Here is a 19,206-nt window from a genome sequence, read left to right on the forward strand (position 1 = left end):
AAGTACAAAAGCAATGGTAAACTAGTATAGATTCACTAAATTTTTATTTTATCATTCAAACTGCTGCAAGAAAAAGATTTTCCAAAGCAAAACTGTTTGATTACTGAGTACTTACTAGGCCAAGACTTATACAGTTATTAGTTTATTTGTTTGAGACGAATAGAGAGGTAGTAACTTACAAACCTTGCCATCACTACAAGGCAAAACCTGAACCTGAACTTTCTGGCTCAAAGCCCATGTCTGCACTATTATACTATACCAGCTCCGCACGAAGAACAGAGGACTGAGAATCTGGAGACTCAATCTACTTTTGTCTAAGAGCAGCTTCAGATATAGCTATAGCAAAGGCAAGTCATTTAACCACTCCTGGCTTTTGTCACTTCACTGTGAGACTAAGTTCAATGATTCTTGACACTGGATATAAGAACCACCTGATGGCTTTAAAAGTACTGGTTCTGAGGCCAGTGCTGTGGCACATGTTAATCCTCCATCTGTGGCACCAACATCCCATATAAGCGCTGGTTCTAGTCCCAGCTGCTCCTCTTCCAATCCAGCTCTCCGCTATGGCCTGGGAAAACAGTAGAAAACGGCCCAAGTGCTTGGGCCCCTGCACCCATCTGGGAAACCCAGAAGAAGCTCCTGGCTTTGGATCGGCACAGCTCCAGCTGTTGTGGCCATCTGGATAGTGAAGCATTGGATGGAAGACCTATCTCTCTCTTTCTGCCTCTCCCTAACTCTGCCTTTCAAATAAATTAATTTATCTTAAATTAATTTATCTTAAAAAAAATAACCAAACTAAACGACACCTTGGATACTAGAAGTAAGAGAGGAATCCACACAAACCTTTCCAGAAAACACAGAAGCATCATGAAACTAGTCTCATGTCCACCTTGCTCATTCACAAATTCCTAGCTGCTTGTCAAGACCCTGACACTAAATGCCTGTTGAAGACTGAATCACAGCTCCAGAGCCTGAATGTTGAGTGCTGCCACTGAAGAGGAAGCACATTCGGGGAATGAGGGAGGATGTGCAAAGGTAACAATTACCCAGTTTTAAACAAGTTGAATATAACTTGAGCAATGAGCTGTACAGGAGGAACTTAGAACAAAAAGGTCCACAGCACTGGAAAAGAGTAAGAATTCGAACATAGAAAGCCATGGCAAGAGGAGGGGGAACCACCAAGGAAATCCACACAGAAGAAAAAAAACATGGTGATCATAAAGCAAAATTCTTTTACCTGTTGTATAACTGGAGCTTGTACTCCACCAGGCTGCATTTGTGGTATAACCTGTTGCTGTAGAACCACTGACTGCTGAGGCTGAAAGATGTATTGGGCACCATTGGCTGCTCTGACCACCTGAAGAAGCTGGCCTAAAGCAAAAAACATATATTCAAGTTGCCACTTTAGCAGTGACCATCTCAAAGTGAGCGAATTTGCACTGCATGTCAAACTCCTCAAGGTCTTAGAAATTAACAAGTAGGAAGTCTGATAGTTTTATTAAAGGGAATATCATTCATGTACATTAAGTATACTTCTTACCCCAGAATTCCTCCAAGTTCAAACACATTAGTTAAAATGCTTCATTTTTCAAACAGATCATCCTCATTCACAGCTGTCCTTAATTAAGATTTTATCAATAGATTTCAAGACTTGATTTAAAGCTTTAATTATATTTGCTAAGATTTTTAAAAAAAATTTTTTATTTGACAGGTAGAGTTATAGACAGTGAGAGAGGGAAACAGAGAGAAAGGTCTTCCTTCCACTGGTTCACCCCCCAAATGGCCGCCACGGCTGGCACTGCGCCAATCTGAAGCCAGGAGCCAGGAGCTTCTTCCTGGTCTCCCATGCGGGTGCCGGGGCCCAAGCACTTGGGCCATCCTCCAGTGCCTTCCCAGGCCACAGCAGAGAGCTGTACTGGAAAAGGAGCAACCAGGACTAGAACCTGGCGCCCATATGGGATGCTGGCGCTACAGGTGGAGGATTAACCAAGTGAGCCACGGCGCCAGCCCCCTATATTTGCTAAGATTTTAAAAGTCTGGGAAGAGAGGTAAGATCAGATATTTCAGAGACTATTTGTTTTTAAAGCTTTAGAAAAAAGGAAAGCAGGGCTGGCATCTGACACAACAGTTAAGCTGCCACCTGCGACACTAGCATCCTATAATAGTGCTCCAGTCTCAGCTGTTCTGCTTCCAATCCAGCTCCCTGCTAATGCACTTGGGAAAACAGTGAAAGAGGGTCCAAGTGCTCGAGCCCCTGCCACACATGTGGGAGGGGACCCAGTTAGAGTTCCAGGCTCCTGATTGGCCTGGCCCCGTCCCAGCCAATTGGCCACTGGGGGAGTGAACTAGTGATGAAAGATATCTCTCTCTTTTTAACTCTGCCTTTCAAATAAACAAATAAATCTTTCAAAAAAAAAAAAAGTGTAGTAGTTCATTTGGTGTCTGGAGTACTTCAAAACTGCTTAAAAGCAATAAAAGTTTGATGAGTCAATTACCAACACCACATAACACTAACTGCATGATTACTTAGACACTCTCACTCCTATTGTTACTTTAGATGACCCAGAATCTTGAATTAAAAGTAAACAATTTATCTTATTTAAAATAAGACAAGCCCCTAAGTTGTTCTTCACAAATAACTAAAATAACAAAAAATTGTATAATCAGCATTATAGACAGAAGAATTAATATTCAAGTAAATAAATGTTTCAACTAGTATGCCAAAAATAATGAACTAGATACTGGAATTTTACTAATGCGGAGATGTTATATGTAATAACATGCAATAAATTTGCTCTTAAGGTAATACAGGACTTAATTTGATATCACAAATTAAGTTCAAATGAGTCCAGTTTAACTCACTCAGAAGGCTAAATGTGTTTAGTGAAAAACTAAACAAGCATTTCTATATAATCATACTTCATTCAATAATAGGGTTCTTAATTGCACATCAAAAATTCAAGGGGAAATTTCATCTTTACTGTGTCTTCAACAATAATTATAATTGCATGTTCCAAAACCCTCCAAGTTATTCTAATAACCCAAACAAAAAGGTAAAAGAAATAGCAGTATTTTCTGTCTTTCAATCAAGGAAGACAAAACAAGAGTTTGATATAAAATTTTCTAAGCTGCAACACGGACATCCATATGGGCACTAGTTCATGTCCTGGCTGCTCCACTTCTGATCCAGCTCCCTCCTGGTGGTCTGGGAAAAGCTGTGGAAGATGGCCCACGTGGGAAACTGTGAAGAAACTCCTGGTTTCAGCCTGGTCCAGTGTTGGCCACTGTGGCCATTTGAGAGTGAGCCAGCAGATTAAAGATCTCTAACTGCAACTTTCAAAATAAATAAATAAATTTTTAAAAAATTGTTTCACTATTCCTTACTACCTGAATTTGTTAATATCTGTTGAACAGGAGTCACACCTGCAGGGAGTGCCAAAGTTGCAGCTGTAGCAGCAGCACTCTGAAGAAAAAAAAAAAAAAAACAAAGAAAAACAATGAAACCATATATGTATAAAAAAGTATCTCAGCTTAGCTCTTAGCATATTTTAATAGTATATGAAATTATTTAAGTATATATTAAAATGAAAAGTTCTAACACAAAATTTCATTTTATAAAATGATGAGACAATCAAGTCTAAGTGACATACTTAATTAGCTCAAAAATTATATACAACAACACTGCTTTTTTTCACCCCATAGAGAATAGCTTCCAGGACACCTCAAGTATTTTATCTTGTCAACTTTCTTTAAGCCTTCATATACTCAATCTAACCTATACACGTTTAGAAACACCCAGATTAAAAACAATGCTGTATGATATAGGAAAACCATTCCACATTGCTTCCTTTCTCATCCTTTGTTTCCTTATTCCCAATTCCTTGCTTTCAATGAATATACTTGTGGCAAAAGCACCTAGTATCTTCATCTATAATTCCTAAATTTTAAGATTTTAAAACTTTTTTTTTTTGACAGGCAGAGTGGACAGTGAGAGAGAGAGAGACAGAGAGAAAGGTCTCCCTTTGCCGTTGGTTCACCCTCCAATGGCCGCCGCGGCCGGCGCACCGCGCTGATCCGATGGCAGGAGCCAGGTACTTCTCCTGGTCTCCCATGGGGTGCAGGGTCCAAGCACTTGGGCCATCCTCCACTGCACTCCCTGGCCACAGCAGAGAGCTAGCCTGGAAGAGGGGCAACCAGGACAGAATCCGGTGCCCCGACCGGGACTAGAACCCGGGGTGCCAGCGCCGCAGGCGGAGGATTAGCCTAGTGAACCGCGGCGCCAGCCTGCTTATATATTTTTACAAATACTCCTAATTTGGATAAGCTTAGAGGAACAAATAAAACTGTGTTCTGGAAGTGTTAATGGCCAGAAAATTCAATCAAACTTGGAAAATCATACTAAACTGGGTTAACTACCATCTAAGGCTCTAAGTACAGCTTTCCAATAAAATATGCTTACTGTTGCCACCTGACGTCCTAAGTAGCTGCTACATCTTGAGCCTGAAATTCCCTGTTACAGTCTACTAGATTCATTCATCTTTAAGCTACATACCCAACTATTCAATATAAAATAAATTTTGTCTATATAGCAAAACAAAAAGGTAATCCAAATTTAATGAACGTATTAGCACTTATCGTTGACAAGTATTATTTACAAACATAAAAGGCCTATCGTTCACGTTTTGCAAGATAATAGTTCTCCCTCTACTGGCAAACTGACATAGTAGTTTCTACTAGCATAAACATGACACAGTAACCAGCTGCACACTTTCTACATACTCAAATAGCTGAATAAATATTTGTGAAATGATATACCATAAGGAAACCATCTTTCACTTAATGACTACTAAAAATTTTTTCTTCTATTTCATTAAACAGCCCAAATATGAATACACTACATCATTTCAAAAAAAGAACCAGGAAAATTAGTTTGATGATATAAATTCCTTGAAATATCTTTCTGATTAATTATATTACCATACCACATTTTCATGAAATCACATATTTTTTCAAAATGTTGATTTCTATAGCACACAGCACCATTAGAAAAATCAAAACTATTTTTACTGAGTATCTTCGAATTGGGAATTACCCAGTTTTAAACAAACAGGGATAAAAGAGCTCCCATAAAACACCTTTTGGTACTTTTTAAACAGAAAATTACGTAATTTTATGAAGCTTAATGCTGAAATACCAAGTTAAACTTTAGATCTGCTGCTAAATACAATATATAAGAAACTAAATAAAATATCTGTCTTGTTCAAGTCTTCAATAAACTTCAAGTTGTTAATATACAACATACCCAGGCAAGATCCCTATCTGAGTTAGAAGACGCAAAGCCAATCAAAGTGCTACACTATGAGTCTTACCATGTTTGATGCATTCATGTGCTGTATCAGCTTAGAATCAGGAACAATAACTTGAGGTGCCGTGGCTACAAAATAATTAAATCAAATAAACACACATGGAAACAAGGAACCCTAAGGCTATTTCATAATCACAAGTATGTTATTTAATGCTGAAAACTTTTTCTGCATTTAAATGCCCTCAACCCCTTGATACTTCAAAATGTTATACATTTTACAGCATTTAAAGCTCTAGTATAACTGTATCATAACAGAAAACATCAATATTTAAGTATTTAAGTGATAAATTTGAAGGTTGCAAAGGAATTCAGTAAGATGAGGAAATGAAATACTTATCACAACAGCTACTAATTCATTAGGAACAAAATTCAGTTATAACTACTTTTTTTAATCTACAATCCTTTTCTCCCAATTTGACAGTTGCTAGGATGTTACTAATTGTTCGAAAAGTAGAAATTGAAAATAATGGTGATGTTACTTAAGTGTAAAAGGCATTAAATGTTTGATTCCGCAAATTTCAGAGAACAGACAGACAATCCCATTATCCACATAATCTCTGAGTGAAGAAAATCAAATTTTAATTTATGATGACCTAAAATCCTAATGCCAGGCTTGAAAGCATTAGGAGGAACAGTCATCAGAAAAGATTAAGAGTTAAAAATATTTGATAACAAAGGATAGATTTAAAGCAGATATTAAATCTTACTTTATATAAACAGCAAAACAACCCAAAAAGACCTTTCCACTGTGTATCACTATCATTTTTTTCACTTTTTTTAAAAGAATTATGTATGTATATATGTATATATTTGAAAGAGAGAGAGAGAAAAAAAAACAGAGAGAGACTGTGAATTCACTGTTCACTCCTCAAATGCCTACAATAGCCAGGGTTGAACAAGACTGAAATCATGAACCTAAAACTCCATCCAGATTTCTCAAGTGGGTGGCGGGGACTTAAGTACTTGGGCCATTATCTCCTGCCTTTTCAGGTGCATTAGCTGGAAGCTGGATCAGAAGCAGAGCAGTCAGTCAGAACTTCAACCAGTACTCTGATGTGGTATGCAGGCATTAAAAGCAGCAGTTTAACCTGGCTGCTCCACAATGCTTGCCCTTCACTATCAATTTCAAGTCATACACATATATATGTAGGTTAACTAAATGGTTACCTTAAAACAAGCTTTTCATTTACCTTCTTCTCCAATAACAATCAAGATTCACTGAATTAGAATACTTAGTAAGTTTTTAATTGAACATAGTTGTTATGACAGAAAATATTTGCTACATATAATGGATCATGCTTCTCAGCCTTTTTAAGGCCCAGATTTGCCTCAGCTATGAAGCAATGGAGCTAAGAACTATTTCATAGAGTTCCTAAAAGGAGTCAAAATGAAGCCTCATCTTTCTTAGGAGATAGCAGGTGATGACTCAAGTACTTAGGCACCCGCCACCCATAAGAGAGAACTGGATTGAGTTCCAAGCTCCTGGTTTCAGGCTGTCCCAGCCCACACTGTTGCAGGCATTTGGACAATAAACCAGTAGATAGAAGGATCTCTCTCTCCCTTTCTCTCTCTCAGCCTTTCAGTTAAAAATAAATGAAAAACAAATAGTTTTGCATTGTGCATTGTTCATACCTTTAAACAGAGTAATAATATACATCAAGATATATAGATCAACTATTCACATAAAAGAAATTTAATTGTTAATTTAGACACAGAAATTACCATGGTACTGAATTTTCAGAATGCCAACATATGGTTCAAAACTCAGGATTTAAGACATAAAAACAACACCAATATCCCTTTGAAGGAAAATGTTTCATGAAGAAATAACTACTTTACTATATAAAACAATGAAATCTTAGTTAAAAAAAAATTATAAATCTGACTTAAATTTTAGGAAAGCCACCACTATATGTACTTCCTAAAAAACATTAGTACAAGTATCTGAATACTATTTTAGGGTTTCAATCAGGTAATTATTTGTCTATCACTATTCTACAAATAGGACTCACATTTTATACAAATTTATATACATAAAAACATACATAGAAAAGGGAAAAACAAAATCAGTACTTTTTTTTTTAGGTTTATGAAATACCTTTTAAAAACAAGATCCAAGTGACCTAGAGTATTTCTAGTCTTTTAAAATGACCAACTTAATTTCCAAGTAGTTAGGAAAACAGATCTAGTCTCACCTTGCTGTGATGCAGGAATAAGGACCTGCTGGGTCTGGGCTTGCTGAGGTACTGTCTGCTGAGGCTGAGCTTGCTGATGGTGGTGGTGGTGGTGATGCTGTTGCTGCTGGGGTTGATGTTGCTGTTGAACTTGCAATAAAAGTTGTTGCTCTTCTGAATGAAATCCATCTACTGCTCTAGACTGCATTAGTTTATTCTCCCACAACTAATGCAAACAACATTAAAAGTTTAAAAATGAAAAAATAACTCAATACATGGTCAAACATATTTTTACTAGCTATTTATGGAATTCTTCCATTTAAAAACTTACATAGCACAAAAATATAACCTCAAATCTCATCTAAGTGCAAAGGATAATGAAAACAATTTTTTAAAGTATCAAACTTCCTCTTTGCCACTTTAGCAACCTAAAGAAATTTTTGTTTTTATCTTCAACCATCTTTTCATAGCAACTCTTTAATCATCAGCTATTATATAGCACAGAGTTTCAGAAAAAGATTATCCTTTGTAGTATCAGAACCATTATGAAACTATCTTTATGGAATTCTTCTCTTCAAGAATTTTATTTATTTGAAAGGCACAGTGACAGAGACAGAGATCTTCTATCTACTGATTCACTACCCAACTGGCAGTAATGGCCAGGACTGGACCAGGCCTAAGCCAGAATCCTGGAACTCTATCCAGGTCTCCCGCATAGGTGGCATGGGTCATCTTCACTGCTTTCCCACGTGCACTAGCAGTGAGCTGGATTGGAGGCAGAGCAGCTGGGATTCCAATCAGCGCTCTGATTTGGGATTCTGGTATTGCAGGCAGGGGCTTAAACCAATGCACCACAATCCTTCACAGTACTCAGAAACTCTGTTGTTTGCCCCCTTTAAAAAAAAAAAAAAAAAGATTTATTTATTTATTTGAAAGGCAGAGTTACAGAAAAAGAGGGAGACACAGAGAGAAGGATTTTCCATACACTGGATCACTCCCTAAGTGACTGCAACAGCCAGGGCAGGATGAAGCCAGGAACCAGGAGCTTCATCCAAGTCTCCCATGTGGGAGGCAGGGGCCCAAGCACGTGGGCCATTCTCTGCTGCTTTCCCAGGCATTTTAGCTTGAAGCGGGATCTGAGATGGAACATCCATGACATGAACAAGAGCTCATACAGGCCCCCAGCATTGGAGGCAGCAACACACCACAACAATGACCCAAGGAACTCTTCTGTCAATTCTAAGTAAAGAAAAAACAAACAGCATACTTGAACGTCTTAGAGAGATTTTTTGCCCAACCCTCTACACTAATGAAATTTCTCTTTTTCCATTATGCCAAGGGATAGATCTTTTCTGTGGAGCCATTTCTACAGATTGAGCTTACCTAATCTAAAAATCAAAACAAGCCAAAATCTGAAACTTTGTGAGCATAAACATTATACTACAAATGGAAAATCCATTCTTTGTTTATTGCACAAAATTACTTAAAATATTGGATAAAATTACTTTCAGGCTACATGTATGATGTGTATATAAAATATAAATGATTGCGGCCAAATCATTTATCTTTCTTAGGCATTTTTCTCAAGAAAAAGTGGATAAATGGAATTACATTACATCTAAATTCAATTTCAGTTAATAAATCTAAGTCTCTTCAAATCCTAGATTAAACACTGTTATCATCTTGTTGTGGTTACAAAGCATGACTTTTTGAGAGCCCAGACTATGCCTTGTTCACCTTAGCAAAGTAGGCATGTGTAGCACATGGTCAAAATAACCACTTATGAGTCAAAAAAGTATGAACATAAAGTAAGGCTTTTACTCTGCCATCACTCAAACCTACATCTATTCTCCTCTTCCAAAACAATACCTAGTTTCCTGTGAGCTAAAAATAATAAAATTAAAAAACAGTATTATTAATGCCTTGTTAAGAAACAGTTTTTAATGTTTGACTTCTATCACCTCCAATTGGTCTATACACTGCAATGTGGCTTTCATGAGCATGACAAATATTAATGAGTGCCTATGATATATGGCTTAGTGTTAGGTACTATAACTCACCTACCCTCCCACTCCAACAACCTAGGAGCCAGAATCCAATGTAAAATCCCATTATCACTATCAATTCCCCTCACAAAGCAGTTTGTCTATTCTTACTTTTATGGCCTGATCTTTTCTTCCCACCAGTACTACTGCAAATGGTAGTGATCTAGTGACTGAGCTCACTGAAATTCCAGTATCAAGACATGCATTCTACAAGTAATTCCTAAGTATCTCCTATAAGCCACAATGTTACAGGCAGGGACCAGAAAGTAAACAAACTTGACAAAAATTCTTTTTCTCATATAGCCAATATTACAGTGAAAACTTGATTCCCCCCATCTATCCTCTATAAATCAGTGGTCCTCAAAATGCAGTTCACATCCTAGGCTCTACCTCCTGCTGCCATTGCTGGAAGCCAAGTGACCACATGGCCCAACCACCAGTGTCAGCTCCACCTCCGTCCTAATGGGATTCGCTGCTCCTACTTCCCTGCCCACCCCCCGGCAAAGTTTTAAAAGATCTGTTTCTGAATACGTGGCTCTTTCTCTCCGTCTCCTGATCTCTCTCCTTCTGTCTCTCCTCTCTCTCTTACATTCTCCCTTTCTCTCTTTTCTTTCTTTGCCCCTTCCCTCTGGTCTGTTGGGCTTCCCCCAATAAACCCTTCCCCTTATAAAAAAACACAATGCAGTTCAGGAACCAAAACATTAACATCACCTGGGAACTTGATAAAATGCTAATTCTCAGGTCCTACTCCAGACCTAACGAATTAATAACTCAACGGCAGAGCCAGCAATCTAGTTTAACAAACTGTTCAGGTGATTCTGATGCATTATAAAGTGAGTATTTAGCTACTTCATAATATTTTTTAGGAACTCAATGCAGGTCTTCCATGTGGATGGCAGGAAGCCAACTTCATGCGCTATCACTATTAGCTTCCAGGGTCTGCATTAGCAGGAAGCTCGAGTCAAGAGCAGAACTAGGAACTGGACCCAAGTACTCCAATATGGGAGGCAGGCATCTTAACGGCTAGGCAAAATGCCTGCACAGAGAAAGTTGCTTTAAAATCTAAATCAATACCATTCAAACAAAAGAATGTATCATGAGAAGTCAAATTTTTTTGTAAATGAAATCAAACTGAAAAGAAAATGTCAGACTGTTATACAGGCTAAAAAACTTTTGCATACACATGTGTGTTAAATACTATTACTTCTTAAGGATGGTCCTAGTCAAGTTTGAGAAACTTCTACATTGTTATCAAGTTGAAGTTACTGAAATTTACAAATATGACATCCTCTGCTTATAAACTGAACCCACAGAAAATGAAATCTGTAGATGCCTACCTTGAAATACTGTAGTCTCCACCTTATCTGTGGGGATATATTCCCAAGATTCCCAGTGGATGCCTGAACCTATATTAGTGCCAACTTCTATATGTACTAAGTTATTTTCTATACATACACACTTATGATAAGTTCATTTATAATTTAGACACAATTAATAAAACAATTTACTGTAATAAAATTTATATTAATCTGATTATCTCTCAAAATTATCTTACTGCACTGTACTCACACTTCTTGTGAAGGTAAAAGGAGCCTATATGAGATGAAATGAGGTGAATAACATGGACATTATTAATACAGCAGCTATTATGTAAGGGTTACTAAAAAAAGCACTGTAATACCATTACAGTTGATCTAATAATTAAGACAGCTAATAGGGTTGGTGTTGTGGTTTAACGGGTTAAGCTACCAACTATGATGCTGGCGCTGGCATTCCACATAGCCACCAGTTCAAGACCTGGCTGTTCCACTTCTGATCTAGTGCCCTGTTAATGTACCAAGGAAAGCAGTGAAAGATGGCCCAAGTTCTTGGGTCCCTGCCACCCATGTGGGAGTTCCAGAAGAAGCTCTTGGCTTCTTTCTGGCTTCAGCCTGGCCCAGCGCCAGCCCGTAGCCATTTGGGGAGTGAATCAACAGATGCAAGATCTCTCTCTCTCTCTCACTCTGCCTTTCAAATAAACAAAAATAAATCTTAAAAAAAAAAAGTTAAGTGGTTGATGGGCGGGTGGTGTATACAGCTTTAACATGTGGGACAAAGGGATAATTCACTTCCTGGGCAGGATGAAGTCAGCTTTCAAGAGATTTTATGATGATACTTAGATAGGTGAACAGCATTAATGACTTATTTCTGAACAATGGTTGACCACTAGTAACTGAAACCAAAGACAGTGAGTACACAGATTAAGGCAGACTACTGTACTTATTTACCAAAAGAATATTACTAATTCCTATTCTAATACTTCTATGAAGTCAGACACTGAAGCAGAAGCACAATAATCCATATTGTAACTAGTACCACAGATAATTCTTCTCAAGTAAAAGACCAACTCCTTAGAATGGTATATGTTACCATATGTTGTGCTTCTGTAACTTGTACTCTATTTTCTATCAGTACTAAATTACTTACAGTTTCCTGAATACAGCATTCAAAACATTAATAGATTATTATTATTAGCTTTCTCTCATAATTCCCCCAAAAAAGGCAAATGTCAAAATTACATGGCATTTATAACCAGAGTACATTTAGAAAAATGGCTCTTAGGGCCAGCACTGTGGTGCAGGAGATTAATCCTCTGCTTTCAGCACCAGCATCCCAGTGAGCTGCTCCTCCTCTGACCCAGCTCTGCTGATGGCCTGGGAAAGCAGAAGATGCCCCAAGTCTTTGGGCCCCTGCACGCGCGTGTGGGACCCGGAAGAAGCACCTGGCTCCTGACTTTGGATCGGCCCAGCTCCAGCTGTCGCTGCCATTTGGGGAGTGAACCAGTGGATGGAAGACCTTTTTCTCTAACTCTGCCTCTCACTATCTGTAACTCTACCTGTCAAATAAAGTAAAATCTTAAAAAAAAAAAAAAAAAAAAGAAAGAAAGAAAAAAGAAAAATGGCTCTCTCTGGGGCTGGTGTTGTGGCATAGCACGTAAACCCCACCTGCAATGCTGGCATCCCATACTGGCATCAGTTCAAGTCCCAGCTACTCTACTTCAGATCCAGCTCCCTGCAGATATGCCTAGGAAAGCAGTGGAAGATGGCCCAAGTGCCTGGACCCCATCATTCATGTGGAAGACCAAGATGGAGGTCTAGTTGGTTTTGGCCTAGTCCAACCCCAGTCTTTGTTGGCAATTTTGGAAATGAACCAGCAGATAGGAAAATGGATCTCCATCTCTAATTCTACCTTTCAAATAAATAAATCTTTGAAAAAGAAACTGTTAGTTTTATTAACAATAATGTCTAAACCTGTATATTCCAATGCACATGTGATGATTTAACTAATTAAAATAAAATTCGGTACCTCAGTTCCACTAGACAAGTTTCAAGTTTTAATAACCTCATGTGTTTAGTGGCTACCATCCTGGTGAGCACAGATATAAAAAAAGACATTTCAAATTACAGAAAGTTCTACTGATCAGTGCTGGCTGTCTGACTGTTAAAAACCTAGGATACATCTGGCAAGTTCCAATGAGATCCTAAGAAATTACATGCAGAGAATTAAAATACCAATTTCATTTCAGTTTAATAGTTTTAACTTTCAACTGTAGCCAAGAATAGAAGATAATGTCCTTTATAAAAACAATCAAAGTATTAAAATCTTTGTTCAGCTGGATTCTAGGGTCATATTTGTTATCAACCAGTTCAGCTAAATATGCCAATCCCAGTCAGGCACAGTGGAGGAAGCTGGGGACTCAATGTCACTAAAAACTAACCATTAAACTAAAAGTCACTGAATGACCTATAAAACGCCTCTGTATACTAAAAACAAAAAAGTCAAAACAATAAAAAGGCTGATGAAGATAATATGATCTCAAGGACACTTCATTTTCTTTGTCTTGATTCTACTGGAACCAGTGGGGGGTTGGGGGTGGGGGTGAGAATCAATCCTTCAGATTTTCGTTATGAAAAGCCTTGGACTGATTACTAGTTTGACTCAGGGTAAATTAATGTCTTTTGGAATGATTTTCTTCATTTAGAAACATTGATATATATAGTGTGGTCCCAAAACAACAACCATTACATGAGTGTAACATAAATGGCAAAACATTCAATGTAACAAGTTTATTCTCTTATTCCATGAGATACTTCATGCTGTCTGAGCAGTTTATATCATTGTTCTTCCAACTCATGTCTTAAGTTGGCATTCCTATTTTTAGGATTTGTACATTTATATATTTACTTGGAACAGGAAGAGAGGGCAAGAGAGCTCTTTCTCATCTGTTGGTTTATTCCCCAAATGCCCATAATGACCAGGCCTTGGCTGGATCACAGCTAGAAGCAGGAACTCAACCCAAATCTCCCACATAGGTGACAACAACCCAGCTACTTGAGCCACCTGACACCTCCCAAACACACATGAACAGGAATGTAATCAGCAACGGTGTTGGGACTTGAACTCAGTAACTAAAATACGGGATGTGGGCATCTCAATCTGTAGCCTTAAGTACTAAGCCAAAATGCTCATCTTATTTTACTTGTATTTTGAGGTATCTATTTATCACTATTAGTAACCCTTATATTTCTCTGCAATGCAAGTAAATCAATACTTTCTACTCTTACACCTATCTATTTTTCCCTCTTCATATGGGCAGATTCTTACTAGAAACTTTAGTGAAGTTGCCCAGAGATACCTAAACACATTAAGACATTATTTATCACCACAATAAAGGTAAGATTTGGTTTATTTCAAATAATGAATTGGCAGGCCAGTACAATGGGTTGAGCCACAGCTTGAGACATCCACAGACCATATGAATGTGCTGGTTTGAATGAGACTGCACCAATTCTGATTCAGCTTCCTGAAATTGTGCCTGGAAAACCCAGATAGAGTTGCTGGCTCCTGGCTTCTGCCTGGCCTAGCACTTTCTGTTGTGGCCATTTGGTAAGTGAACCAGCAAATGGAAGATCTCTTTCTGTATCACTCCAATTTTCAAATAAATCTTTAAAAAAAAAAAAAAAAACACCATAAAACTAGTTGGGATAGCTGTTAGGCCTAGTGGTTAGGACATCATGTTCCACACTGAAGTACCTGGTTAAATACACTGGCCCCCAAATCCAGCTTCCTGACCATGGGAGTCAGCGGTAAGGGCTCAAGGACTAGGACTCCTGCCATCCCTGCGGGAGACCTGGATTGAATTCCTAGCTCCCTCTTTTGGCCTGGCCTACCCACAGCTATTGTAAGCTGTGCAATAGGGAGTGAAGCAGTGAATGGGAGCTCTGCTTTTCAGTCTCAAATAAATAAATGAGTTGCTCAGTTGCAACTTCCATACTTCTGTTACATGGATAATTAAGAACACAATAGGAGCCAGCACTGTGGCACAGAAGGTCGGTTAAGCTTCTGCCTGCAGTGTTGGCATCCCATATGGGCGCTGGTTCCAGGCCCAGCTGCTCCACTTCCAACCCAGCTCCCTGCTAACCTAGGAAAGCAGCAGATGGCCCAAGTGCTTAGGACACTACATCTGCATGGGAGATGTAGGAAAAAACTCCTGGCTCCTGGTCTCAGCCTGGCCTACTCCCAGCTGTTATGGCCATTTGGGGAGTGAATCAGCAGATGGAAGATCACTCTCTCTCCCCTTCCCTATGTGTCTTTGCCTTTCAAATAAATCTTTTGAAAAAAAAAAAAAAAAAAAAACCTACACAATAAATGTTCCTCAGCACTGATTAACTGTGACTATTTGTTTGAATACCTCCGTAAAAGAACTCAATATCCAATTTCTAAACCCGTAGTTCTAAAATGTTTTGACCTCAGGACCATTTATTACTTTAAAAATTAGAAGACCAGTTTTTGAGTATGAGATTCTTAAATGTTTACTAATTCATGTTAACATAAATAACATTGTTCCCTGAAAACAATTGTTATTTTCCTATTAAGACTGTGAGAAATGACTTCAAGGAAAATAGCTGGATTATTGCATCTGCCTGTTTTAATTGCAGTCCATGAAGAAAATCTGGTTTTTCAGCATTAAAAAGTTGGAAAGAATATTTTAAGTGATGATCTTTTTTTTAAGATTTCTTTTTATTTATTTGAAAGGCAGAGTTATATAGAGAAAGGGAGAGACACAGAGATCTTCCCTCCTCTGCTTTACTTCCCAAATGGCTTCAATGACCAGTACTAGGCCAGGCCAAAGCCAGGAGCCAGGAGCTCCATCCAGGTCTTCCACATGAGTAGCAGGGGCCCAAGTACTTGGGTCATCTTCTGCTGATTTCCAAAGTACATCAGCAGGGAGCCGAACAGGAAATGAAGCAGCTGGGACTGGAACTGGTGCTCATACGGGATGCCGGTGTCACAGGTTGGGGCTTAACTCACTGCACCACAATGCCAGCCCTACCACTAATGATTTCTCAAAATTCTGAAACCATATATCAATAAACTTTTCATACAGTTAGATAAAAATCCATTGATTTATCTTGCACTTTCAATGCATTTTCCCACACAATGCTCAGATCATTTGGAAAACAGCACAGTTCAGTGACTTATGTGGGTCTTTAGAATGTTAACAAATTTTTTATAGAATATCAAACCACTCTAACTTAATATGAACCCTGGGTATACACCTTTGTAATATTCAATTCATTGGAACAGGAAGCGTGCATAAAGCACTTCTATACATATCATCAGTTATCTCAAGGAAAAGTACTTACGCATTTGAGTTGTAAGCTGAGCTGGTCATTTTCTTATAGAACACAACTTTTACTTGAAAATATGGCAAATCAATTTTTCAGACTTGGACATAAAACCAACTTTGTTAAACCTGTGAAAGAGCCTCTGGGGAGAAGCCAGGAGTCCACAGACAGTATTCTAATCAATAGGGCAAAAATATTCCCTGATTTCTTGGGTCATTATAATATCAGGAAAACACAAGTGCTAATAAAAAATTAAGTATTTCTGCTTAAATCCAAGTGACAGAAAACCAGCTCCCAATATAAAATATATTATGAACCCATTTGACCACATAAAGGATCTGACTCTAAAAACCTAGAACCATTTTTTTCAACCATTTACTCAATTTCCACAACTTAAATGCTAGACTACGGGAACATTAAGATCATTAAAAACAAGCAAGCAAACAAACGAAAAAACACCTGTTACAGGCAAGTCAAGTAATTCAGAACATAAAATACAGGATGTTAACTATTCAATACTAATAGCTGATATTACTGCCAGGTATTGTGCTAAGTATTTTATATGGGTATTCTATTAATCCCCAAAACAACCCTGTAAAATAAATGCTACCAATTCTTACATACAAGAAAACAAAATAAAAATAGCTTGTTAGGGTGAGTATTTCATGCAGTGGTTAAGATACCACTTGGAACACCTGCATCCCATAGGGCAGTGCCTGGCTGAAGTACCTGTCCAGCTTCCTACTACTGTATGCGCTAGAAGACAAATGATAGCTCAAGTTCCAAGGTCCCTGCCACTCACATGGAAGACCAAAATTGAGTTCCAGGCTCCTGACTTAAGTCTGGCTGTTATGACTATTTGGGGAGTGAACCAGCTGATCAAAGAAATCTTTCCCTGTTCCTATCTCTCTGGCATTCAAATACAAAAAAAATAAGTAAGTATAAGCTAAAAAAAAAAAAAAAAAAAAGAATAAAAGTACCTTGCCTAAGATCAATGGAAGAATGGATGCAGACCCAGGGTTTTAAATCCGCACCCTTTACTTTTATCTTAATGCTTCCTCCAACAAAGTCAACAGTTGGGTGGCACGGTGTTGTGATGGTGTCATTGTGGCACAGCAGATAAAGCCACCGCCTAGGACACTGTTATCCCAAATGGACACTAGTTCAAGACCTGGGACACCATCATCCCACATGGACACTGGTTCCAGTCCTGGCTGCTCCACTTCCGATCCAGCTCCCTTCTAATAATGAGAAAGCAGCAAATGGTCTAAGTACTTGGGCCCCTGCACTCTTGTGGGAGATCTGGAAGAAGCTCCTGGCTCCTGGCCTCAGCCTGGCCCAGCCCTCGCCATTGAAGTCCTTTGGGGAGTGAACCAGCAATGGAAGGTCCCTCCTCTCCTTCCTCACCCCACCATAACTCTGCCTTTCAAATAAATTAATCTTGGGGGAAAAAAAAAGTAAACCGTTTCTTTATCCTATGGAAAAATTACAGATTCATTTTTGGCTAAAGAGAATGTTTTGGAAGGGGAAAAGTATGAATATTAAGAGAGGCAAACTCACAGTTTTTAGTTCCATCAGGACTTGTTCATCTACTCCATCATCCAGAAAGATGTCTCTCACATCATTAATAACATCTTCAATAACAGATCTATATAATTTAGGCTTTAAAGGAAAAACAAAAGAAGACTTTAAAGACTGCTGTGTTTTAGACAAATTCAAAACAAATTATGAAAAAGTAGTCATTTTGCCAAGAACTTATTTCAGAGTATGAGACTTGAAAGACATGGTCATCCTAATAAACATTTGCTCTTAACTGGATGACTGCATATTTTAAGTTTTAAGACTATATTTCAATTCATAAACAGAAGGTTCCTATATAGGTCTAAACAATTTCTAGTTATAATTTCCCATGTTGCAGTCAAAATTCCTAACTTTATGCTTAATAATAGCTTTATGATTGCTTTAAGAGAGGTTCCTATTATTCCATATTTGGGTTTCAGCCCTGTTACATCTCACAACCTTGCCACTAAGTCTTAGAGGACCTATATACTGACTTGCCTAGTAATAAGGTGCAACTTAACATATTCAAGTTTAAAAATCACTTAAACTTCTGTTTTTGTGACCTAGTCTGTACCTCCAAGCCATACTACTGAACTACTCATATACCCACAATCATAGGTCTCAAGATCTCAGAGGAACAAGGCACAGGGATCTCTTTCCTATTTTCTCTCTTTCTGCTACTGCTCAGGCCATGCTATGGAACAGAATCATGAACATCTTGGATGTTCTTCCTAGTAATTATTATTGTTATTGGTATTATTTGGGGTAGTGGCAGGCAGTGAAGGAGCTAGATTCTCAAAGGTTGCTAAAATAAAACAAATAGAATGAGAAAGCGCTTTCAAACATATCAAAGTTAATTTTTAAAAAACAAAAGGTGGGAGAACAATTACCATAGTACATATATTTTTTATCTGTTAGACAAAAGGAAGTTTCCAGGTCAGATAATAAGAGCTACCCCACTATAAATCCTATCCATCATCACATACGTTAAGGTAAACAGTTTTTTAAAAATGCTTTATAATTACTCCTGTTTTACATCCTGCTTAAGGTAAAAGCTATTGGCTAATAAAAACAACGGCTTGCTGGCAAAAGCAAACCTCAAAAAGAAATGTTTCATTAATTTCTCTACCAGTAACACTGTTATCACAGAGGAACCTCTAAGAAAATGTGTCATTGGCCTAGCCAAAAATAATGAGTTTGCCAGTAAAACTTTCCTAAATGATTAGAAACTATCCATTCCTTTTCATGACAACCAGAAAAACAACCCAAATATCCAGACTGTTGCCTTTACTGTTCAACTCACTAACTTGCTTTTTTGATTTTGCCAAATCCACCTATGTGAACTTGATATTATCTGTTAAAAGAGCATCTCTACAATGCTTCCTCCCTTCAAC

The 19,206-nt window shown here is 38.0% G+C and overlaps 1 protein-coding gene and 1 non-coding gene across 4 annotated transcripts in view; both read right to left on the minus strand.

Moving 5' to 3' along the window:
• GTF2A1 (general transcription factor IIA subunit 1) overlaps positions 1-19,206 on the minus strand; it is a 42,653-nt gene that overhangs the window by 20,510 nt on the left and 2,937 nt on the right. For 2 of the 3 annotated variants that reach the window (XM_051826193.2, XM_089322700.1), the window contains exons 2-6: positions 17,813-17,914; positions 7,561-7,765; positions 5,370-5,434; positions 3,388-3,463; positions 1,238-1,371 (exon numbers count right to left, since the gene is read on the minus strand). In XM_051826193.2, the coding sequence (XP_051682153.1) occupies positions 1,238-1,371; positions 3,388-3,463; positions 5,370-5,434; positions 7,561-7,765; positions 17,813-17,914 (582 nt within the window). The remainder of the gene's footprint in view (positions 1-1,237; positions 1,372-3,387; positions 3,464-5,369; positions 5,435-7,560; positions 7,766-17,812; positions 17,915-19,206) is intronic. The other variant, XM_051826194.3, reaches the window with a different exon arrangement.
• LOC127484691 (small nucleolar RNA SNORA79) lies at positions 5,863-6,006 on the minus strand. The gene has a single exon (XR_007911855.1). It is a non-coding gene; the product is annotated as a small nucleolar RNA SNORA79 (small nucleolar RNA).

This window comes from Oryctolagus cuniculus, chromosome 20 (assembly GCF_051225735.1).
Source record: "Oryctolagus cuniculus isolate XC-2025 breed Fujian yellow rabbit chromosome 20, ASM5122573v1, whole genome shotgun sequence".
NCBI classification, from domain to species: domain Eukaryota; kingdom Metazoa; phylum Chordata; class Mammalia; order Lagomorpha; family Leporidae; genus Oryctolagus; species Oryctolagus cuniculus.